The following is a 21,613-nucleotide window of genomic DNA, read 5'->3' as shown; positions in this document are numbered from 1 at the left end:
AAAATTCTGACAAATAATGTCTATCGCATAAAACTTAATTCTAATATGTGAATGCTAGGAGCGCTTATGCACACTCTATTTATAAAAACAATTGGTTACAATGCACAGGTGGATAGATTCCAGGTTGCTTGAAACCGGTGGGTGTGAAATGTAAGTGGTTCCGAATTGGGGTTTAAAGAAGAGTCTTGATCACAATTAAAATACTCCTTACCAGTCAACCGGTTTCGGTCTTCACTGACCTTTCTCAAAACTCTTCTTTCTCAAGTTTTGAGAAAGGTCAGTGAAGACCGAAACCGGTTGACTGGTAGAGTATTTTAATTGTGATCACATTAAGAAGCCATCTGCACTATTGTTTGCCTTTCCTTTTTTGGCAGGTAAGGGACAACATTGCAAGTTGGAATTATTTGTTAACTACTGCCCAAGAAGATTTCTACATAATCAGCAGTTGGGATCCATATTGAGATAGACTATAGCAAGATTCTTATTATCCAATTTGAACATTTATTTGGACTTTTAAGCATTTTATGTTATATCATCCGTTTTTTAAACCACTGTTGTTATATGGTCTCTTTTAATTAACATCTCGAGGCTCTTTGAGTAAGTCCCTTATATCTAGCTCAGCAACTCTGAGCCCTTTAGATTCGAATTTTAGGGTAGCAATTTAGAGCCTGTATTCAATTTCAATCCAATCAAAGTTTTGCCACTATTCAGTGTTTATAATAGATATTTGTTCACATCACATCACAGTTTGCAAGCAGAAACACATTTGAACACACGTTAAAGTTGTGCTGTTGTTTTTATTTGGTTCTATTTATGCTTTATGTATGCATTAGTTGATTTGTCAAAAATTAATTTGTATATTGTTTTATTTTGAATTCATTGTTTATTTTGAAAATAAGGTTCACACACCCCTGCAATATTTTTCTCACATTTTTTCGATTGTTAGGATTTACACCCTTTTTGGATAAACACATAGGCACAACCTCAGGTCTTATATTTTGAATTCAGGTTCTAGACATTCCTGTAACATTTTTTATCCACCTGTTAGGATTTACATAATTTTGGATAAACACATAGGCAAAACCCCAATTCGGAGCCACTAACATTTCACACCCACCGGTTTCAAGCAACCTGGAATCTATCCACCTGTGGATTGTAACCCATTGTTTTTATAAATAGAGTGTGCATAAGCGCTCCTAGCATTCACATATTAGAATTTAAGTTTTATGCGATAGACATTATTTGTCAATTTTTTTTGTTGTTGTTATTAATTGTTCTACAAGCATTTTTAAATTATATTTTAAAGTGTAACATGGATCCATGACTAATTGTTGTATAATTTTAAATGTACCAACTTTTTTATCTTATGTATTAAATCATATTATTTCAACCTATTGTTACCTTTGGTATTTGACTATCTGCCCATAGACCCTGCCTACATTGTTTGGTGCTCTAATATCCAATCCTAAAATTTAATCCACCCTTGGCAACTAGGTGCCAATTTATTAGAGCTGGAGGTCTGTTGCGTTATATAGTTGGCGCTTAGTTATCACCTTTCCACACATTCTACCCTCCATAAGAGACTATCTTCAATCTTCTGACACTTCTCTGCCAACCTCCTGAGACGAAAGGCAAAGAATGACTGGGGGATGAGGGAAGTGCGGGAGGTATTTAAGCCTTTGGCTGGGGTGTTTTTGCCTCCTCCTGGTGGCCAGGTTCTGAATTCCCAAAAGTAATGAACGCAGCTGTGGACTCTTCCCGTCAGAAGAAAAGAAGTTCCAATTTACTTCCATTATTAAATGTATCTTTTTCTTGGTGTCCAAATTGATAGCAACACAAAGACGTACACTGGATCATAGATGCAAGTTGAAAAGTTATTTAAAACGGTGTGCTCTATCTGAATCATGCAATTTTAACTTTGACTGTCACGTGTACCTAAGACATTTTCTTATAGCCTAGGGGCTAGCTTCCATTGTGCATTTGGAATGATACTGATTGTATAGGAAGAGGTATTACTAGAAGTGCTTATATAGATCACCAGTTAGGCTTCAGATACTGTATACAGTGAGTTTCTATACAAGGTTTCTAAGCGATTTCTGCACTTTATATAAAAAGGGAACGTACCGTGTGGATAAGCGATGCAGGATGCACAGCCTTTGGAGAAAGCTGCCGCAAACATAAATCCTAAGAAGTTGGCTGAGCCTTTCTCTCCAGAAGCGTTTGCAGCTGATAGGTGAACTTCTTGCAAATGTTTCTTCAAACTTTCATATATAACGAAGCATATCATGGTCTCAGATATACCCGCATAGGAAGCAGTAAGACCCCTGTAAAACCCCCGCATGCCTTCTGTCTGGTACACGTAGCGGGCACACTGCAGTGCATTCATTTGCTTGGAGCCTATGACCCTGCAACATAAGAACAAAGCCTAAATGTAAAATGGTAAGACGTTAGGCATACAATGGGCCAATAACTTAACATATAGCAAAAACTATTCTTCTTTAAAAAGGGACATTTGTGCTGCACATTTGTGTTAGAAGAAATTCTGGTAATGCCTGTCATTATCTATGGTTCATATGACCACCAGAGCATACATGCATATGCCACATGCATTTGCATGGAACCTGCACTATTTCGCTACTCTGATTTTACACCCCTTACAATGTCACACTTCTCAATACCTTTGTCACAAACTTGGCCAGGAGGTGGCTATCTAGTTCCCCGGGGCTTCTTCTTAATGAGATAGGTGCTGCTGATTTCCATATTAGGAGGGCAGAATAATTTCTGTCTGATGAGCAAATAGCAATTTTATTCAGTAGCAAATCCCTCTCTGTGCACAAGAAGACTCGTCAATAAGTTTTAGTTTGAAACATTTTCAATAAAGTACAATCTCTGCCGTTTTAGGCACTACAGGAAGAATCCCACTATTTCCAAGACACCAGTGAGTTATGAATTACACATTTGTGTCAGATGTAATTATAAAGGAGAATCGTAGCCCTGTCCACTTGGAGGCAGAGAGGGAAAATATTGTATTGGACATTGTGTGGCCAAAATGAAATTGTAGTGAATATACTAGTTGGTAAAGCAATGGCATCACAAAATCAGACACCAATTTGCCATTTAGTCACAACTAGACCTGACCTTACCTCCTTTCCAGTTGCATTCGTGTTTTCACCATCCATATGGGGTTCATCATGGTATTTGTCACAAACGCTGGAACGGAAACAACATTTATCAGCAACAGTCACTACTCCCATCAACTGATATAGGTCTTAAATTAAATTATGATTTAAAGATAAGTATATCAAATAGATGTTTTAATACCATTTAATATCAGCATTTAGCTAAAGAATGGGGAAAAACCAAAAGCAATAATATACAATAGGTACAAAACTACAGGTTTACAATTACAGAATCTGTAATGCATCTAATCCAACACTAGATGGCAGCAGTCATTCAGACTGATGCACTGTTATACAACACAATGTGCGCAGCAGTCATTTTATTCAGTCTTCTTGTACATTTCTGTATTGAGGTGCTACAGAGCTGCAATTCTCTGCAGAAAACAGCTTCACTGCAACACAATTAATTTGCTCTAGTTGCTGCGTCAGGCTTATCTGACACAAGCAATCTAGATAATTGTCCTGTTATCACCACTAGAAAACGTTTAAGCTTCTTCCTTATGTGATATGTAGGTGATCTGTTCCTTCAATATAAAATGTACCCTCTAGATTAGAGCACTATCCGATTTTTGGGGCTAAAGTTTCCAATGGGAGAGGACAGGCGACGTTTGCATTCGCCACCTCCTTAAATCCCAGCTCCCAGACTGTTCTGATGAATACAATGAGCCCTTGTCCTGTGTGTTCTCTTATTAGGCAAATGTTTTGTTCATGCTCGGAACTGCCGCTCGCCATAAAAGGAACAGATCGTTATTGAAACCTTATATCCCACAAAGGTGTTCAGCAAACAATCTTAAAAACGTGTAATACAAACAAATAGCGTGCAACAGCTGCTTCGTGATTAATACACAGGCTTTTCCTCTCTGTGGATTTGTTACTACAGAGAATAATTCACAAATTTCCCAAAAATCACTGCTGTAATGGAATTGGTTCATAAGACTTTTCAATAATGCTACATAGGTATACGTGCGCAGCACCTCTTTACAGATACATAGGTATACGTGCGCAGCACCTCTTTACAGATACATAGGTATACGTGCACAGCACCTCTTTACAGATACACAGGTATACGTGCACAGCACCTCTTTACAGATACATAGGTATACGTGCACAGCACCTCTTTACAGATACATAGTTATACGTGCGCAGCACCTCTTTACAGATACACAGGTATACGTGCACAGCACCTCTTTACAGATACACAGGTATACGTGCGCAGCACCTCTTTACAGATACATAGGTATACGTGCGCAGCACCTCTTTACAGATACATAGGTATACGTGCACAGCACCTCTTTACAGATGCATAGTTATACGTGCGCAGCACCTCTTTACAGATACACAGGTATACGTGCACAGCACCTCTTTACAGATACACAGGTATACGTGCGCAGCATCTCTTTACAGATACACAGGTATACGTGCACAGCACCTCTTTACAGATACATAGCTATAAGTGCAGTCACCTTGCAGATTTTATATATTAGGTAGAGAAAATTAATTCCAGATACATAGACAAAGAAACATTCACTTTACCTGCACAGCCTGCAGAGCACATATGCACAATATTACTGTTGGGGACAAAGATTGCGTTGAACTGCTCCTTTGATTTGGAATACGAGGCAAAGTAAATGGCTCTGTGAAAACAAGAAAATATAAAATCAATAAACAGGAAGAACAAACACACACAGACAATGAGCAGCAGAAAGGAGCACTGGTTTAAAGGGACATTGTACACTAGATTTTGTAGAATCTATTTATATAGTCCATCTGAAAGTGTTTTTTGTAACAATGTCTCATTTTTTTAATAACATTATGCTGTTTTTCCAGACTCCTAACCAAGCCCCACGGTGTTAGATGTATACATGCGTTTACAAACTCCTGTTTATGTTATCTGTCTTTTCATATGCAGGGGAGGGCGGGGAAGCGTCTGCTATTGTTGTTTTCCAAGCCCCTTTCATACTGGATTTTTAGATCGGTATCTGTGCATATTCTGATTTATAGTAGTCTATTACATGTAGTTTTATGAAAATTGGTGTACATTGTCCCTTTAAAGTTGGGTGTATACACTTTCCCTCTCCAATCTCTCTGCCCCTGTTTACCCTCTCAGAAGTAACAGTCTAAGCACTAATGGGGTCCTTACACCCCTAGAGGAATAACATATCCTTGCACTTTCATGGATATATATAAAATATCCCTTTAGATAATATTTGTAGACATCCACTCACTAACTTTTACTCGCCAATGGCTATTTGTAACAGAATATTTGGTTTAGAAAAATGGATATTCCACAGAGCTATAAATATGAAATTGTAAAATGTACAATATGACAATTACAAAACTGATAAAGGGGTAGAGAGTGCTGCCTGTGATCTGCAATCTAATGCAGTACAGAACAGCTGGGAACATAAGCGTATATTCTATAGGGCAGAGCTTTCCAAACTTCATGTTAGTGACACACTTTTTAGACCTACATCATTTCGCGACACAGTAATTCAGTTGTACAAGCAAACAGGAGGATAAACTAATTTGTTTTTTAGAGATACGGACACATACGTAAATTATATAATAACAAAATGTATTTACAAGTAACAGTATGTATGTGCAAGAATTAAAGGGACAGTCAAGTCCAAAACAAACTTTAATTTTTCAAATAGGGCATGTCATTTTAAACAACTTTCCAATTTACTTTTATCAAAAATTTTGCTTTGTTCTCTTGGTATTCTAGTTGAAAGCAAACCTAGGTAGGCACATATGATAATTTATAAGCCCTTGAAGGCCGCCTCTATTTTATTTACTTTTCATAGCAGGGGAGAGCTAGCGTGGCTAGTGGCAGACACTGCACTAATTGGCTAAAATGCAAGTCAATAGATAATAACTCAAAGTCATGTGATTAGGGGCTGTCATAAGATGCTTAGATACAAAGTTAGTCACAGAAGTAAAAAGTGTATTAATATAACTGTGTTGGTTTTGCAAAACTGGGGAATGGGTAATAAAGGGATTATCTATCTTTTTAAACAACAACAGTTCTGGTGTTGACTGTCCCTTTAATAACACCAATAACTACTTAATATTTTAATGGGATGTATGAGGTTGATGGGATGAACACAATTTCTTAATATTTAGTGGAATATTAGATAAAGACACTCGCATCTCATCAACAAGCATTTTTAAGCTTCCACTTCCTATCCATATATTTTAAGAGCAGGAGCAGCAATGCACTACTGGGAGCTGGCTGCAACAACAAAAAAACCCAAAAAACACTGACTTCAGCTCAGCGTTTAAGGTGCCGCCCTCAGAGCTCTGTGAGTCCAACTGACTACTGCCCGCGCTGCAAACACACTGCTACCCCACTCACTGACTACACATGCAGTCACAAGCCGATTGGCTCGTGACTGCACGTGTAGTCTCCTCAATGTGCTGCCAAAGCCGCCAATGGGAATAGTTTCAGTTTCCACTGAGCTGCGCCAATAGGTTAAGATGATCTTTGACCCACTAGGTATCAATCATGTGTCAACCATGTGATATGCGTAGCAGGCAGGTGGAAAGTCGGAAACCCCCAAAAAAATTGTAATAAAAAAAAAATAAAAAAAAATAAAAAAAAGTGTTCTGAAGCAGGGGCACACCTACACACTGCTGCCGACACACTAATGTGTCACAACACAGTTTGGAAAGCACTGCTATAGGGGGTACAGGGCAATGGATAAAAAAAAAAAAAAAAAAAAAAAGAGGGGTCTGAGGGGAGAATATTGCCAGGCACCAATCAGTGCAAAGGTGAGCTAGCACATTATGCATATGCACCAATAGCTACTGATCTGTTTTAAAGGGGGGGGGGGGCAAACAAACAAAAAATAAATAAAAAAAGATGCACTACTAGCTTTCACGTCTCTTTTAAAGAAAAAAAAAAAAAAATATATATAATATATATATATATATATATATATATATATATATATATATTTTTATTTTTTTTCCCTTTTCTTTGATCCGTCTAAGAGGGTATTAAAAACATTTTTTTAGTTAAATATTCATTTAAACGGTCATATTCTCAGAAGATGTTAGGACCTACAAAATATACTTGGCATAAAGAGTATAACATACAGCCTTTGATTCATTTTCTAGCACCGAAAGCTTCCAACTCCGCTCTCTGTCAGTTTTATACAAATGACACTTGGTAGCCAGTCAGGACACCTAAACTATGGCATTGCAGCACAGATGGGCGGAGTCATGATTAGATCACCTTTGTCATGGAAAAAAATAAAAAAAAGCTTTCAGAGAGCATGACACCTGCGCTATTAAATACAGTACAGTCTTCTGTAGTACATGATCATGGTAAGCAGGTTCTGTGCCAAGGTGTCTTTAATAGTTTCCTGTGTGTCTTGTTTTATATTGTGATGCATTATCAGACTGGCAGTCATGGTCTGACGTAGCTCAGAGAAAACACTGCTACAGGTCTGCAGAACAAGGTTCTTATGGCTTCCTGTTGCTATGCAACAAGCTCCAAAGCTCTGCCACTCACATTACACAAGCAGGGTTGGGATATTTGAGAATCCAGCACAAGACAAGGCCTTTTTATTGGCACAACAACTTCAGTGACATTGGACACTTTGAGATTGCAATATAAAATGTTTGCACATCTGTGGACACATGCACACATACATAATATATGTAAGACTTTCCATTAATTAGCTTCAGTAGAGGTGACAGGATAAGATACTGGAAAACAATGCAAGGTTTGCTGACAAAGCCACTGTGGAAAGTCTTACATACTCCAACAACAAGATCAGCGTGTGGAGTTTGGCCACAGAAGGAAACTGTGTTAATGTATTAAAAAAAAATTCACTCTTGACTGGTAGAGAGAGAGAAATGAAACCCACAATTTTCACTTTCATGATTTAGACCATACACAGTTAATAAAAAGTTTCCAATGTATTCTTATCATATTTAATTTGTTCTCATGTTATTCTTATTGGATGAAGGAAATACTTAGGTAGTTCGTGTGCACGTCTAGAGCACTATATGATAGCAGTTTTGCAAGAATGTTTTAAAGTACTACAAAACAGTGTTTGAACAATGCATAACAACCTTGTTAAAAGCATTCTCGCAATACTCCTGCCATATAGTGGTCCAGTCACCTGCATGCTCCTGAGCCTACCTACTTGTTTTTAACCACTTAAGGACAAAGCCATTTTTCAATTTCTTACCCTTAAGGATCAGGGCTATTTTAACATTTCTGCGGTGTTTGCGTTTAGCTGTAATTTTCCTATTACTCATTTACTGTACCCACACATATTATATACCGGTTTTCTCGCCATTAAATGGCCTTACTAAAGATACCATTATTGTCATCATATCTTATAATTTACTATAAAACCCCACACTTTTTCTAACTTTGACCCCCCAAATCTGTTACACATCTACAACCACCAAAAAAAACTCCTATGCTAAATAGTTTCTAAATTTTGTCCTGAGTTTAGAAATTAGAAATACCCAATGCTTACATGTTCTTTGCTTTTTTTGCAAGTTATAGGGCAATAAATACAAGTAGCGCTAGTTACATTGTAACACTGATATCTGTCAGGAATCCCTGAATATCCCTTGTCATGTATATATTTTTTTTTTAAGTAGACAACCCAAAGTATTGATCTAGGCCCATTTTGCTATATTTCATGCCACCATTTCATTGCCGAATGCGATCAAATAAAAAATATTGTTCACTTTTTCGCAATTTTAGGTTTCTCACTGAAATTATTTACAAACAGCCTGTGCAAATATGGCATAAATGGTTGCAAATGCTTCTCTGGGATCACCTTTGTTCAGAAATAGACATATATGGCTTTGGCATTACTTTTTAGTAATTAGGCCACTAAATGCTGCTGCGCACCACACGTGTATTATGCCCAGCAGCAAAGAGGTTAATTAGGGAACTTGTATGGTTAATTTTAGTGTAGTAGACAACCCAAAGTATTGATCTAGGCCCATTTTGGTATATTTCATGTCAACATTTAACCGCCAAATGCAATCAACTAAAAATCGTAACATTTTTCACAATTTTAGGTTTCTCGACAAAATTAAATTTACAAACAGTTAGTGCAATCATGGCACACATGGTTGTAGATGCTTCTCTGGGATTCCCTTTGTTCAGAAATACATATATGGCTTTGGCATTGCTTTTGAGTAATTAGAAGGCCGCTAAATGCTGCTGCGCACCACACGTGTATTATGCCCAGCAGTGAAGGGCAAAATTAGGTAGCTTGTAGGGTTAATTTTAGCTTCGGAGTAGAGATCAGCCTCCCACCTGACACATCCCACCACCTGATCCCTCCCAAACAGCTCTCTTCCCTCCCCCACCCCACCCCACAATTGTCCCCGCCATCTTGAGTACTGGCAGAAAGTCTACCAGTACTAAAATAAAAGGCTTTTCTTATTTTATTTATTTTTTTAAATATTTATTCTGCCTTTTAGGATCCCCCTTAGCCCCCAACCAGCTCTCTAACCCTGCCCCTCTACCTTATTGTCCGCCATCTTGGGTACTGCTAGCTGTCTGCCAGTACCCAGTTGTCCACATATTTTTTTTTTTGTTTTTACAAAGGAGGAGCCCAGGACTGCAGCGACATACAGGGTACATTGCTGGTCCTTAAGGGAATAACGACCAACGTCTTACAGGGTACGACGGTCGTTAAAAGGGTTAAAAAGGATTACAAGACAGAAGGAAATTAGATCATCTTTTTAAAACTGTATGATTTACCTGAATCGCAAAAAAATAATAAAAAAAAAATAGGGGTTAGAAATCCTTTTATTTGCAAGACTAAAGAATAGTATTGCTATTACAAAGTGTCATGTTCCTTTAAATAGTGAAATCACTAATAAAGCGACTTTTTCACAGAATTGCTATAACTTTATGGAATTTCAAGAGCCTCACACACCATGTGATTGGAACATGTTTCAGAATCCCTTAGCTAGCGAACGTAGTGCTAACCTTTGTTAAGGCCAAAGAATATTAACCCCTTAATGACCATGACGTACACTATACATCACTGATCGTTAAAGAATTGACTGGGTATAATAGCGCAGGTCTTGCCGCAAGATCACACTATTAGAACCTTACTCCCTCAAGCAGGCTTGTTAAAATAGTGCTGGTTGCGAGGCCGCACTATTGAAAGAAAAATGGGGTTAGAGAAAAAACAATTTAGAATGTGTGTGTGAATATCAGTAATCCATTTAAACAATGACTTATGTGCAGTTGTTATAAAATGACAACATAAAAAGTGAACCCGTTCGCACATTATTTATATTACCCCCTACCTGGATGGAGCGACGCCAACTAGGTTTGGTCCCAGTCCTCTGAATAAAGATTTTGGTCCTTCCTTTTCAAGAATCGATCTACAAAAGTACAATCACAAGAGATGTTTAGAAATTACAGACTTCATCTGAAGGTCACAGTAAGGACACACATAAGCGTTCAGAATAAAAATAAACATTTTTAAAACTTCGAATGATTGCGGCTGAGTGCACTGCCAGATGAATTTAGCCGGAAGGGACAAGCAAGGTGCAACCAGCTGAGAGTTACAGGTGCTAACAGGAGCAGGGGATGTAGCCTCAAACTCAGACACCGTATATTAACCAAATGTAAAAACTTCCTTAAAGGGACAGTCTAGTCCAAAATAAACTTTCATGATTTAAATAGGGCATGTCATTTTAAACAACTTTCCAATTTACTTTTATCACCCATTTTGCTTTGTTCTCTTGGTATGCTTAGTTGAAAGCTAAACCTAGGAGGCTCATATGCTAAATTCTAAGCCCTTGAAGGCCCGCCTCTTCTCTCAGGGCATTTTGACAGTTTTTCACCACTAGAGGGCGTTAGTTTGTGTGTCATATAGATAACATTGAGCTCACGCACGTTGAGTTCCTAGGAACCAGCACTAATTGGCTAAAATGTAAGTCTGATAATCACAGAGGTAAAAAGTATATTAATATAACTGTGTTGGTTTATGCAAAACTGGGGAATGGTTAATAAAAGGGATTATCTATCTTTTAAAACAATAACAATTCTGGTTTAGACTGTCCCTTTAACAGTCTGAATTCCTGAAATGTTGTAAACTACAATTCATTCTGTGTTTTTGTACATACAAAAATAAAAATGTAGAGAATCAGTTTACTGGGAAACTAACAGATGCCACAATAGGGTGACCTGGCACAGTAGAGTCATTTTATACATTTGAATTTTAAAGTTATATGAAACCACATTTTTTTTCTTTTCATACAATTTTAAACAACTTTTGAATTTACTACTAGAATGGCATTTTCTTTGTTCTCTTGATGTCTTGTTGAAAAGAAGGGATGTAAACTCAAGAGCTTGCGCGTGTCTGGAGCACTTTATGGCAGCGGTTTTGCAAAAGCAAAAGATGGCAGCACTATTTCCTGCCATATAGTGCTCCAGACACCTACCTAGGTATCTTCAACCAAGAAAACCATGAGAACTAAGCAACATTTAATAATAGAAGTAAATTAGAATCTTTTTTAAAATTGTATATTGTCTAAATCACAAAAGAAAGTTTTTGGGGTACATATCCCTTTAAGCCTCACGTATAGGTTTTAAATTGTATAAATATTTAGCCCAGCAAACCATTTATACCATATTAATATTAGTAATAAAAATTGTATAATTAATGGAATTTTGCAGTGCTATAGAAAAAAAGGATTAATTTTACTAACAACATCAAGGTACAAACAGTTTGCTGGGCTAAATATTTATACAAGACATATGGGAGGGGTCCCCTAGCTGGAATGTTGGTTGAGTTGCTGACTGCAGTCTTATTTGGAACTGCATAAATCAGAGGCCTGTAAATGCATGATTAAAGGGCCATGATACCCTAATGTTGAAACACTTGAAAGTGATGCATCATAGCTGTAAAAAGCGGACTAGAAAATATCACCTGAACATCTCTATGTAAAAAAGAAAGATATTTTACCTAAAAAAGTTCCTCAGTAGCCATATCCCATTGTAAAGCACTTCTAAGCAGCAAATCAGTATGTCTGTCCCGGGACAGCCGAAGGGTTGAGCCTCGTGCACTTATCTTATTTCCCTATTGAGTTTAAGGAAGTTTATTATTAAATCTCATGAGAGTTAATTTAAAACTCATGAGATTACAGTAAAAGAGTTCACGACCTCAGCACTGTTGATGCTGATTTGCTGAAGTTCATTTCTTCATTACTATTTTTTTACATGCAGCTGGGCTGCAGCTGAGTATAACTTTGTACACAGCACTTACTCTGGTGAGCTGAGGAAATTGTGAGGTAAAATATCTTCCTTTTTTACATAGAGATGCTCAGGTGATATTTTCCTGTCAGCTTTTTACAGTTATGCTGCATCACTTTCAAGTGATTTAGCATATGAGTATTATGTTCCTTTAACCGCTTTGTAACATTGCAGCCCTGTTTGTGTTGGTCTCTAATTCAGCATTTAGTAAAAGTCACCATTGTGCTTCTGTGAAGTGACATTTAAGTCAGGCTTCTTGCCACGCTTCTGTATGTAGTTAGTTAAATCATGCAAAGCAGAGGGCCACTAGTGTGACAGAACACAACACAAACTGCCTCTCCGTGAATCAGCAAAATACCAGCTTTAAGCTGTTCATCTCCAAAGGGATTTACTGACCGAGGAAAAGATTAAGCTAGCGCAGCTTCCTGGAATGCACGCTCAGATTGCGCACAAGACCACACGATACCTAGAAATACTTATTCATAGACTTAAATTACTAATAGGAAGAATATGACACAAGTCTGATGTACAGTAGGCGTCTGATGTGCCAACAAAAACATAGTTAAAGTTTGAATGGCTTTAACCTACCCTGTATGCAATCAGGTGATCATGTGATCATACAGAATGCTTTAACAAGGACATCTAAAGTTGCAATACAATGTGGCATTAGGTTGAAGAATGTTACAGCATATGAAACACAGTACAGCATAATGTTTGCAAGTCAGAATGTGGAGAATATTCAGCATTCTTGCTAGAAGGAAATTATTTTGCTTCGGTAAATGAAACAATTCTTATGTCATCAGTTGCGTATTAAGAGTCACTATAGAATGTGACGGAATATCAGACTTACTTAAGAACCTGAAGAACACCAGGTGACACAGAAGCCGCTTGTCTGACGACTCCTCCTCCACCGCTGAGGGTCCCCAGCTGTACTTGTGGGTAGTAAACTGGACGAAGAGCGACTGCTGAGGACTGCAAACGCGTTTTGATCACTTCTAGAGGACATGTGACAATGGCACCTACTGTGCCAGCGCACCTGCAAAGAAAAAAAAAACAATAATATATCTCATGACACAAGTTAATGACAGTAAATAAATTAATGGTTTACTGCTCATTATAAACTGATGCATTTTGTGATAAACATAAAAACATATTAGCATTAAGCTTTTTTTTGTTTATAAACCATTTATGCTTAGAACAAGTGGGGCACAATTTATAGCTCAGGGTGCTCTATTTTGCACTTGGCTTTAAGCTACGAATAATGAACAAACTCTTATTACAAATGAACGGTTACAAGTTATTTTCAGAGCATCTTAAAAACGGCCAAAACCTTTTTTTTAGGGAACCCAAAACTTTTTATGGATAGCACAGGGTGCACTATTAGTGCAGTTATTGCGTTCATTTTACAAGTGGTGAGTTAAAATATGGAGCTAAAGCGCAACCTAAGACACCACTTTAAAATGTAGCACTTTATGAGACCGGAAGTAAACGATTATTATTAATAATCTATCACAGAACTACATGAACAACTTCATTACTTACGTACCATCAGGTTAGTACACACTTCGCTTAGAGCTTGAGCAATATCCAACATAAATTTTACTGCACGCCCCCATAGAAATGTATTTTGTGTGGGATTGAGCCCACCGGCATTATTCAAAAGTGCAGATGTTAGCTTGCCCTAGACTATCGCTAAAGTGATAAAGAAATTTCAACTTGAATATGAGAGCAAAAATGGAAGCTCTAATGATTGCGCTCAAGCCATATTAACACACGGCTTGTTTTCCGCTTGTAATCTAGGCATTTATTCATAAAATAAAGCAAGGCCCTCAAAGCTCTGAAAGAAGCACATACATAAGCTTTAAACAAAACAAAAACAAACAACACACGCACGCACACACCACGGGTGAACTAATCATGTTGGCTTCGGTAACTACTAGCAATGTGACCGCCTAGGGTGCAGCTCTTTTGTAATAGGTCAGTCTGGTCAGATACAAAATAAAAAGTCCTAAAATACCAGGTCATTCTAATCTAAAAACCAAGAGATACCTCCATTTGAAGTTAACTGTACCAGCCAATATGGCCCCACAAGGCTGCTTCTGAATCCCCTAGACCAACCTTTCAGACCTCAGGGACCACTAAACTCACAATTATGAATACCGTGGACCATTAACAATTTTTTTTTTTTTTAATATACTATTTTTATTGAGAGCAACAGAAAGGATACAGCAGAGTGTGTGCATACATATTCCATGGTTTCAGATACAGTGACATAGAAAAACAATAACAATTATCAATTACATGGATAGGAAAAGCAGGTGGTACTGAAACACTCGTAGGCTCAAGATAGATCCGTCCTTTCCTGTCCTCTCTTTTTCCTCCCTTAGAGGGGAGCGTTTAACAGTTTTATTGTGACAAAAAGGAAAAGAAACAAAAAAAACAACATGTTTAACCAGTAAAAACTGTACAGCTAAGTATAGGCTGGGACTTCGCATAGGTTTGTGGAAATTCATTTCTCTTTTCCCTACTAAATGTTCTGTGTTATGAGAGAGCACTAGTCAGACAAGCAAGCAGACAACAGTTATGAGAGAGCACTAGTCAGACAAACATGCAGAAAAAAAAAAAAAAAAAAAAAAAAAAAAAAAAAAGGGGGGGGGAGAAGAATAGGAAGAGTCAAGGGATCATGAGGAGCCGTAACCCGGAGCCGTTTGCTAGCATTTAAATGCTGATGTTATCCCTCTCATTTTCCCCACCGTTCTGTGTTTGGTACAAGAAACCCCATTCTCCCCTCAGGGATGCTGTCAACATGTACTCAGTGTGTGCAAATGGGAGTAGGATTTGTCTCTGGAGGTCAAGGCTCAGAGACACAATGTATCTTCTCCATTTGTTGATGAAATGCTTGAGTCTCCTATTAGTGTCCAGTTTAGTGTCTAGTTGCTCAATGAGCAGTTGTTTGTGTAAACGGTGTTTAAAAGAGCTAAAGCTAGGAGCCGAGGTCTCTGTCCAGACTCCCAGAATGACCTTCCTAGCAGCTAAGATGATAGTATCAAGTAAGGGGGTATCTGTGAGATGGTGGTCACGCCATTCCAGGAAGCAAATCTGTTCCACATCTATCTGGACTCTCAATTTAATGACTCTCGTAACCCAGAAGGCAATTTTACCCCAAAACTGGTTGACTTTAGGGCATGTGTGAAAAAAATGGAGAAAGTCTGGATCGCACAATTTACATTTGCTGCATTCGTTCCTTGTTTCAGTTCTCCACTTCGCTAACCGACGAGGGATGATATAGTCCCTGTGTAGCATTCTGATCTGGGATTCTCTGAGGGACATGGACATAGTCGCTCTTCGAGCGCTCATCACGCTCTGCTGAATGAGCTCCGCAAGATCGTCCCTCACCACACTTCTGGTCCACCTAACCACCAACCGGGCTAAGTTTTCAGATTCAATGTGGAATAGAAGTGATCTATATATTCCCGAGATGGTAAAGTTGCCCATTTTAAATGAGGCTACTGTCAAGGCAAATGCATGTGGTTCCCAGAATTGTGGGTCGTCTCTCATCAGTTGGTCAATATAATGCCTCAATTGCAGATAGGCATAGAAGTGAGTTCGTGGTAGCCCAAATTGGGCCTGCAAATCAGTGAATGATTTGACGCATTTCCTGGGAAGGTCCAGGGCATCCCCCACACAACATAGTCCCCTAGCTTCCCACAGAACAAAGGGGGAGGAGTCCGTACCTGGGGGGAAGTCAGGATTATTGCGCAACGGGATCATTCTGGGCGCCACACAACGGCGGCCGACGTGACTGAGGGCTAGTTGCCAAGCCTTCAGCGTGTCTTTGTAGAGGAGGTTATCCTTTAGTGCCGCTTGGGGGTTGGTGGAGTGGGCAAAGGGTAGGACCGTTAGACAAGGCCCTCCCAGGGCCTGTCTCTCTAGAATTTTTTTTTTTTTTTTAAAAAGGTACAAACCTCTAGTGTGTGTGTGTGTCTCATATATATATATATATATATATATATATATATATATATATATATATATATATATATATATATATACACACATATACATATATACACATATACTGCACATAACTAGTATAACAATAGCTAAGTTTACATTATGTGTATATATTTACACATTTTTAAGAAATATTTGGAATTAACTAGCTGAATGACAGAATACTTCCAAATGACAGATGAAGTGTGAGTGCCAACCTTCGAGCTGGAAACAGAGAGGCAGAAAGTGGGGAAAAATAATTATGTTTAAAAAGGACCACAAGACTTCCAAGTTACCTCCCGAGTTAGGAATTATTCAAAACTACTTATGATCATAGACAGACACTGGAGTCATACATTAAGTTTATACCAGAAAGCTCTCAATATGGATGTGAGCTAACCACGACTGATGTTACTGGCAATTACTATAATACTGGTGGGATATGGCTGATTTGCTAGATGGCAATTACTGGAATTCAGGTGGAATGGCTTTGTGCGCAGGAAAATTATTAGACTGAAAAATTATCAATATTTAATAAAAAAAAAAAAAAAAAAAAAAAAAAAAGAAGAAGAGGGGAGGAAGACAAACAGTAAAATGTCTATCTGGAGGAATTAGGAAAACTACTACAAGGAGACAGGTAAAGGGAAGAAAATAAAGTAAATATGAGAGAATGATTTATTTATTTTTTTTAGATTTTCTTTTTTTATATACTTTAATTCCACTATTTCAAGCTAAGACTAGGGAGATTGTAATTTAACTCCTCCTCCGTCTGCTTTCACTGATGTCCAGCCAGGCACTGTAAGGAGGTGCAGCGCGACAGGTGACACCATCAGAGAAGACTAATTCATGCTTGATGGTGTCAAGGACCACCAATATCTTCTCGTGGACCACCAGTGGTCCATGGACCATTGGTTGGCGACCGCTGCTCTAGACCAATGCACAGATTATACATTTGGTGGCCTCCATAGACAAGTGCAAGAAGTCTCAAGAGGCCCCATTTCCTTGCTTCATCAACCTTAAAAAGAGATAGACCCTCAAGGTTCATTAGCAAATGAGAGAGAAGCAACTTAAAATATTAAGTCTTGTGTTTTTGTAACAGCAAATAGAACTTTCATACAAATCCCCCAGACTTGTTAGCAAGAAATACAATAAACTGCCATTTTGTCTAAACCTCTATGCCTGATGCCCTCTGTAGGTCCCGACTCTCACTTCAAAAGGAATTTAGACAACTTTTGAAGAGCTTTATTATCTCTCTCCACTAGGGCTCTATATAATGAGTGTGAGCTCTGACAAGTAATGACCAATGCCGGTACATTTGTGCAAACCGAGGATTATACAAAAGAGGTGCCATAAATACATACAACATAAATATTGGTTTCTAAATGTCAGATTGCACCCTTTTTATCAATTTTATGATGATTATTAGGTTTATAAGTAGCTATTCTACAAACATAATGCTGATGTCATAGGACATTTACTCCGGTCGTGCAGACCTAGGACTGTTATGTGCCCAGATCATTCTTCCATTCTTGTTTTCCCAGGAATAGATAACTTTACTTTTCACAGTCTGTTGAAACCAAAGATGCTGCCAGCTCTGTTTCCTGGAAGGAATCACAAAATACAAACTGTACTTGTTGGCCGTGTTTCAGTAAAGGAGGTTTGCAAACAACCTTAACAAGTTTAAGAGAGGACAAACAGAAGGGCCACACCAAGAACAAGACAGAGCCAGTCTCAAATACTCAGAGCTCAGACTGGTATAATCTCGCCTGGCAGAGAGTACTGCCAGAGTAGGTTAATTGTGTACCTAGAACTGCAGAGTGTTCACCTTAATATTCATAGGACATTAATGGCTTTGAGTCTTAACCCCACGTGTGCCAGTGATGGCAGTAGATGCTATATATGCGCGTGTGATGTGAAAGTGGGTGACAAATTAAAACCAATGCAGACACAACACAACTATGTAACATTAAGAACATATAGGGGCCTATCTATCAAGCCGTCAACTTTGCTGCATTCAACGGCACCAATATGCTCGCCTAACATCACGACCGCGGACCCGAATACGCTCTCCATATTTATAAAAAAAGCTGCGCACCAAGTACGGGGCGATGAGCAGCAGACTGTTAACTAAGTCATCGATCTTGCTGCTATTCAGCTTTTTACCAACTTTATTTATACCCCATCGCTAAACACTGCCACTATACTAAAATGTTTTGCCCCTATCCCGCCGCTCCTGGACCCCACCGCAACTAAATAAATGTTTTAACCCCTAAACCCCTGGCCTCCCACATCACTACCACTATCTGGACCTAACCCCTAAACTGCCAGCCCCCCACATCGCCATAAACTAAATTAAGCTATTAACCCCTAAACCTAACAACCCGCTAACTTTACATTAAAATTAGAACATCCCTATCTTATAATAAATTAAAACTTACCTGTAGAATTAAAAGAAACTATATTCAACTATTAACCCCTATTATCCTACAATTAAATTAAACTATATTAAACTATTAACCTACCCTAACTATTATACAATAAAACTACATTAAACTACCAATTAAATTAACTATATTACATATTAAAAAAAAACCTAACGCTGCTCTAATTATTTTAATCTACAATAAAAAAATAAAAAAAATTACTAAAATTGCAACAACAAAAACAAACAAAAAACTAAGTTACAAAAGCACTAAGTTACAAAAAAAACCAACAACAAAAAAAAAACACAGTATCAAAAATAAAAAAACGAATTACACCTAATCTAATAGCCCTATCAAAATAAAAAAGCCCCCCAATAAAAAAAAAAACCCTAGCCTACAAGAAACTACCAATGACCCTCAAAAGGGCATTGCCACAAAGAAATCAGCTCTTTTACCTGTAAAGAAAAATACAAACACCCCAACAGCAAAACCCACCACCCACACAACCAACCCCCCCCCCAAATAAAAACCCTATCTAAAAAAACCTAAGATCTCCATTGCCATGAAAAGGGCATTTAGCTCTTTTACTGCCCAGACCCTACTCTAAAAATAAAACCCACCTAAAAATCCTTTAAATAAACCTAACGATAAACCACGACGATCCACAGTTCTTGAAGTTCCACTTGAAGGATCCATCCAGCCGGCAAGAAGTCTTCATCCATGCAGCCTCTTCTATCTTCATCCATCCGGCACAGAGCGGGTCCATCCTGAAGACATCCGACAAGGAGCTCCTCGTCAATATGGTCTCCACCGTAAACTGGATCTTGAATGCAAGGGACATCATCCAAGATGGTGTCCTTTGCATTCCTATTGGCATGCCAATAAGCCAATAGGATTTGAGCAGCTCTCATCCTATTGGCTGTTCCAATCAGCCAATAGGATGAGCTCTCAATCCTATTGGCTGATTGGAACAGCCAATAGGATTTTAGCGGCTCTAATCCTATTGGCTGATTGGAACCTTTCAGCCAATAGGAATGCAAGGGACGCCATCTTGGATGACATCACTTGCATTCAAGATACAGTTTACGGCGGCGAAGGTATTGAATAGGAGCTCCTCGTCGGATGTCTTCAGGATGGACCCGCTCTGCGCCGGCTGGATGAAGATAGAAGAGGCCGCATGGATGAAGACATCTTGCCGGCTGAAAGGATCCTTCAAGAACGGTGGATCGTCGGGGGTTAGGGTTAGGTTTATTTAAGGGTTTTTTGGGGGGGTTTTATTTTTAAAGTAGGGTCTTGACAGTAAAAGAGCTAAATACCCTTTTAAAGGGCAATGCCCATACAAATGCCCTTTTCAGGGCAATGGGGAGCTTAGGTTTTTTAGATAGGGTTTTTATTTGGGGGGGGTTGGTTGGTTTTACTGTTGGGGGGGTGTTTGTATTTTTCTTTACAGGTAAAAGAGCCGATTTCTTTGGGGCAATGCCCCGCAAAAGACCCTTTTTAGGGCCATTGGTAGTTTATTGTAGGCTAGGTGTTTTTTTATGGGGGGGGGGGCTTTTTTATTTTGATAGGGCTATTAGATTAGGTGTAATTGTTTTTTATTTTTGATACTGTGTGGTTTTCTTTTGTAAATTAGTCATTTTTTACTGTAGATTTAAATAATTTGAGTAGGGTTAGGTTTTTTTTTTTTATATGTAATATAGTTACTTTAATTGGTAGTTTATTGTAATTTTAGTAAGGGTAGGTTAATTAATAGTTTAATATAGTTTAACTTAAAAGGGACACTGAACCCAATTTTTTTCCTTTCGTGATTCAGATAGAGCATTACATTTTAAGCAACTTTCTAATTTACTCCTATTATCAAATTTTCTTCATTCTCTTAGTATCTTTATTTGAAATGCAAGAACGTAAGTTTAGATGCCGGCCCATTTTTGGTGAACAACCTGGGTTGTTCTTGCTGATTGGTGGATACATTTATCCACCAATAAGAAGAGTGCTGTCCAGAGTTCTGAACCAAAAAAAAAAAAAAAAGTTTAGATGTCTTTTTCAAATAAAGATAGCAAGAGAACGAATAAAAATTGATAATAGGAGTAAATTAGAAAGTTGCTTAAAATTGCATTCTCTGTCTGAATAATGAAAGAAAAAAAATTTGGGTTCAGTGTCCCTTTAATTCTACAGGTAAGTTATAATTTATTATAAGATAGGTATGTAGTAATTTTAATGTAAAGTTAGCGGGTTGTTAGGTTTAGGGGTTAATAACTTTATTTAGTTTATGGCGGTGGGGGGCCTGGCAGTTTAGGGGTTAATAGGTTTAGTTAGTGGTAGTGATGTGGGAGGCCAGGGGTTTAGGGGATAATACTTTTATTTAGTTGCGGTGGGGTCCGGGAGCGACTGAATAGGGGTTAATAACTTTATGTAGGTGGCGGCGATGTCGGTGGGTAGCAGATTTGGGGTGTTTAGACTCGGGGCTTATGTTAGATGTAAACTTTACTGATTTTCTACCATAGAAATCAATGAGATATCTGGCAGCATCGAACATAAGCTTTCGCTGCTTTCAGACTCCCATTGATACCTATGGCATACGGGGCCTCCAGGGTGGCGGATTGAAAACCAGGTACGCTGGGCCGGAATAGCAGTGAGCATACCGGTTAACTATTTGATAACTTTGAAAAAGTGTAAAATAGTGCCGAATGTGTATTCGGAACATCTGTAATGACGTAAGCATCAATCTGTGTCGGATTGAGACTGGCGGATCGTATGTTACG

At 38.3% G+C, this 21,613-nt stretch overlaps 1 protein-coding gene across 1 annotated transcript in view; it reads right to left on the bottom strand.

The window, feature by feature from the left end:
• SLC25A33 (solute carrier family 25 member 33) overlaps positions 1 to 21,613 on the bottom strand; it is a 40,754-nt gene that overhangs the window by 5,669 nt on the left and 13,472 nt on the right. Inside the window, exons 2-6 of the mRNA XM_053691471.1 lie at positions 13,286 to 13,471; positions 10,482 to 10,559; positions 4,713 to 4,813; positions 3,144 to 3,210; positions 2,125 to 2,405 (exon numbers count right to left, since the gene is read on the bottom strand). Coding sequence (XP_053547446.1) covers positions 2,125 to 2,405; positions 3,144 to 3,210; positions 4,713 to 4,813; positions 10,482 to 10,559; positions 13,286 to 13,471 — 713 coding nt within the window. The remainder of the gene's footprint in view (positions 1 to 2,124; positions 2,406 to 3,143; positions 3,211 to 4,712; positions 4,814 to 10,481; positions 10,560 to 13,285; positions 13,472 to 21,613) is intronic.

This window comes from Bombina bombina, chromosome 8 (assembly GCF_027579735.1).
Source record: "Bombina bombina isolate aBomBom1 chromosome 8, aBomBom1.pri, whole genome shotgun sequence".
In the NCBI taxonomy this organism is placed as follows: domain Eukaryota; kingdom Metazoa; phylum Chordata; class Amphibia; order Anura; family Bombinatoridae; genus Bombina; species Bombina bombina.
Note: the sequence above shows the minus strand (reverse complement) of the source record. Positions and strands in the feature narration are given on the sequence as shown.